Source organism: Sinocyclocheilus grahami, unplaced genomic scaffold (genome assembly GCF_001515645.1).
Source record: "Sinocyclocheilus grahami isolate Dianchi unplaced genomic scaffold, SAMN03320097.WGS_v1.1 scaffold136.1, whole genome shotgun sequence".
Taxonomy (NCBI): Eukaryota; Metazoa; Chordata; class Actinopteri; order Cypriniformes; family Cyprinidae; genus Sinocyclocheilus; species Sinocyclocheilus grahami.
In genome coordinates this window covers 1,424,174-1,426,013 of record NW_015505315.1, presented here as the reverse complement: position 1 = coordinate 1,426,013, position 1,840 = coordinate 1,424,174, and the positions used below count along the sequence as shown (strand labels likewise).

Below are 1,840 nucleotides of genomic sequence, written 5' to 3'. Positions count from 1 at the left end.
GACATCTGCATATGATCGGAACTCCACGCAGCTCCTGCGCTACTCCACATTGGAAATGAATGACTGAATGTCGTTTGTCGGAGATAGTGGAAAGCTGGCTTGAAATGCGGTGGAAACGTCAGAATGACGAGGATCGTTTTCATTTTAAACATAAACGCACCAGTGTAAATGTAGCCTTACATCAAATGGGGCTGGGACGCATTCGCACTACAGCCTCACGTGTGCGCCACATCTCTGAGTGTAACCGGTGTAAACTAGTAGGTGTGTTCGACTTGACGCGGGCTGATTGTGCAGACCGATCGGTGTATTACAGTACCACGAGAACTAAAGAGAGCAGACTGCTCCGTGCACTTCGAATCGCTCTCGCTGATGTCAAACACTGAACTGACCTCTTCTAGTCGAACACACCGGCTAGTGCTGCAGGCTTATTGGTTCACTGACGCTGATGAGATTAACCCCTTAGGTATCGAAATTTGGTACCGAATGACGAGACGTTTTTCGATATTCGATGGTATCGAGGCATTTCGATAGAAGTCCCTAGATGGAAGTTGGTCTTGCGTGCCTAAAATAGCTGCCTGGAGGTGTCACAAATACGACTGCAGAGTGAACTGACTTTCTTAAAAGAAACTTTAACATACAGAAACTAAACAGACAGACTACAGTAGACATGATTTCTAAAAAAGAAATGCTAAATTCAGTGGGCTAGTCCATAGTTTAATAACAAATTTAAATGGTTCAATATTTACAGATGGCACTGAAGGTTGGCGTTGTCCTGCGTGCCAGCATGTGGCTCTCAAAGCCCCTAATGCATACACCTGCTTCTGTGGTAAGATTATTTTGGTTTCTGCATCTTACATGATATCTTTGTTTCTGTTCTAAATCACTCACAGTTTGTAAAATGATAACGTGGCTTTATGTTTATAATGAATAATGCTGTAAAACTGAAGAATTTGGTCCTCTAGATTTCTGATTTTTCACCTTTCATTTTAATGGACAGGGAAGGTGACCAATCCTGAGTTTCAGCGCACTGAGATCCCTCATAGCTGTGGAGATATGTGTGGGAAAAAGAGGAGTGGAGGGGAATGCAATCACCCCTGTAACATGTAAGGGCCCAGCAGCACAATCAATGCATTTACATGGTTTTGGCTCAGGTTGAGTGACAATGATTGAAAAATACTAGTTGTTGTTGAGAAGTCTCTTGTAAACTCCTCGTAAGAAACGCATCTGGTAAACCTGAAACCATCTGAATCCGTGTATCATTCGATCATTCGTTTTTTGATTTAATATTGAAAATAGAAAAATGAGAAAACGGCTCTTTTTTTCCAAAAAACGAGAATTCAGCTTAAATTTACATTTTTTTGTTCATGGGTGGAAAAATGAATAAACAGCTTGAATATTAGATTTCTACATGTGGGCAGGAATTAAACGCCCCTTTCTGCTGATTGGTCAGCCGAAGATCAAACCGTGCCTTCATCGGTTCTTCTGCAGTATCACACAGCAGAATAATAGTCCTCCACTGCTGCAGTTGTACGGATTAATAACCCATTTAATCAATTTCAAATTTTTCATCAAACAAACAGACTAATGAATAGCTCGACACAACTCGTACCGGGCAGAGTCTAGACAGGTCTTTCTTCTGTGTAGACCAGCGGTTCTTAAAGTGATAGGGGGTCCAAGAAATAATTTGCTATAGCCTAAAATATTTCCAGACTGTAAAGTCGTTTTTTTTATCATGATACATAGGCCTACTGTGATTTATTCCAAAGTGACTTATATGTAATTTAATGTAATTATAATGCATTTAATGTAAAATCATCTAAATGAAGCCTTTTAAAAGACG

At 40.4% G+C, this 1,840-nt stretch overlaps 1 protein-coding gene across 1 annotated transcript in view; it reads left to right on the top strand.

The window, feature by feature from the left end:
- Positions 1-1,840, top strand: part of nfx1 (nuclear transcription factor, X-box binding 1) — a 14,104-nt gene that overhangs the window by 4,003 nt on the left and 8,261 nt on the right. Inside the window, 2 exon segments of the mRNA XM_016280050.1 lie at positions 749-826; positions 998-1,103. Of these exon segments, the coding sequence (XP_016135536.1) occupies positions 749-826; positions 998-1,103 (184 nt within the window).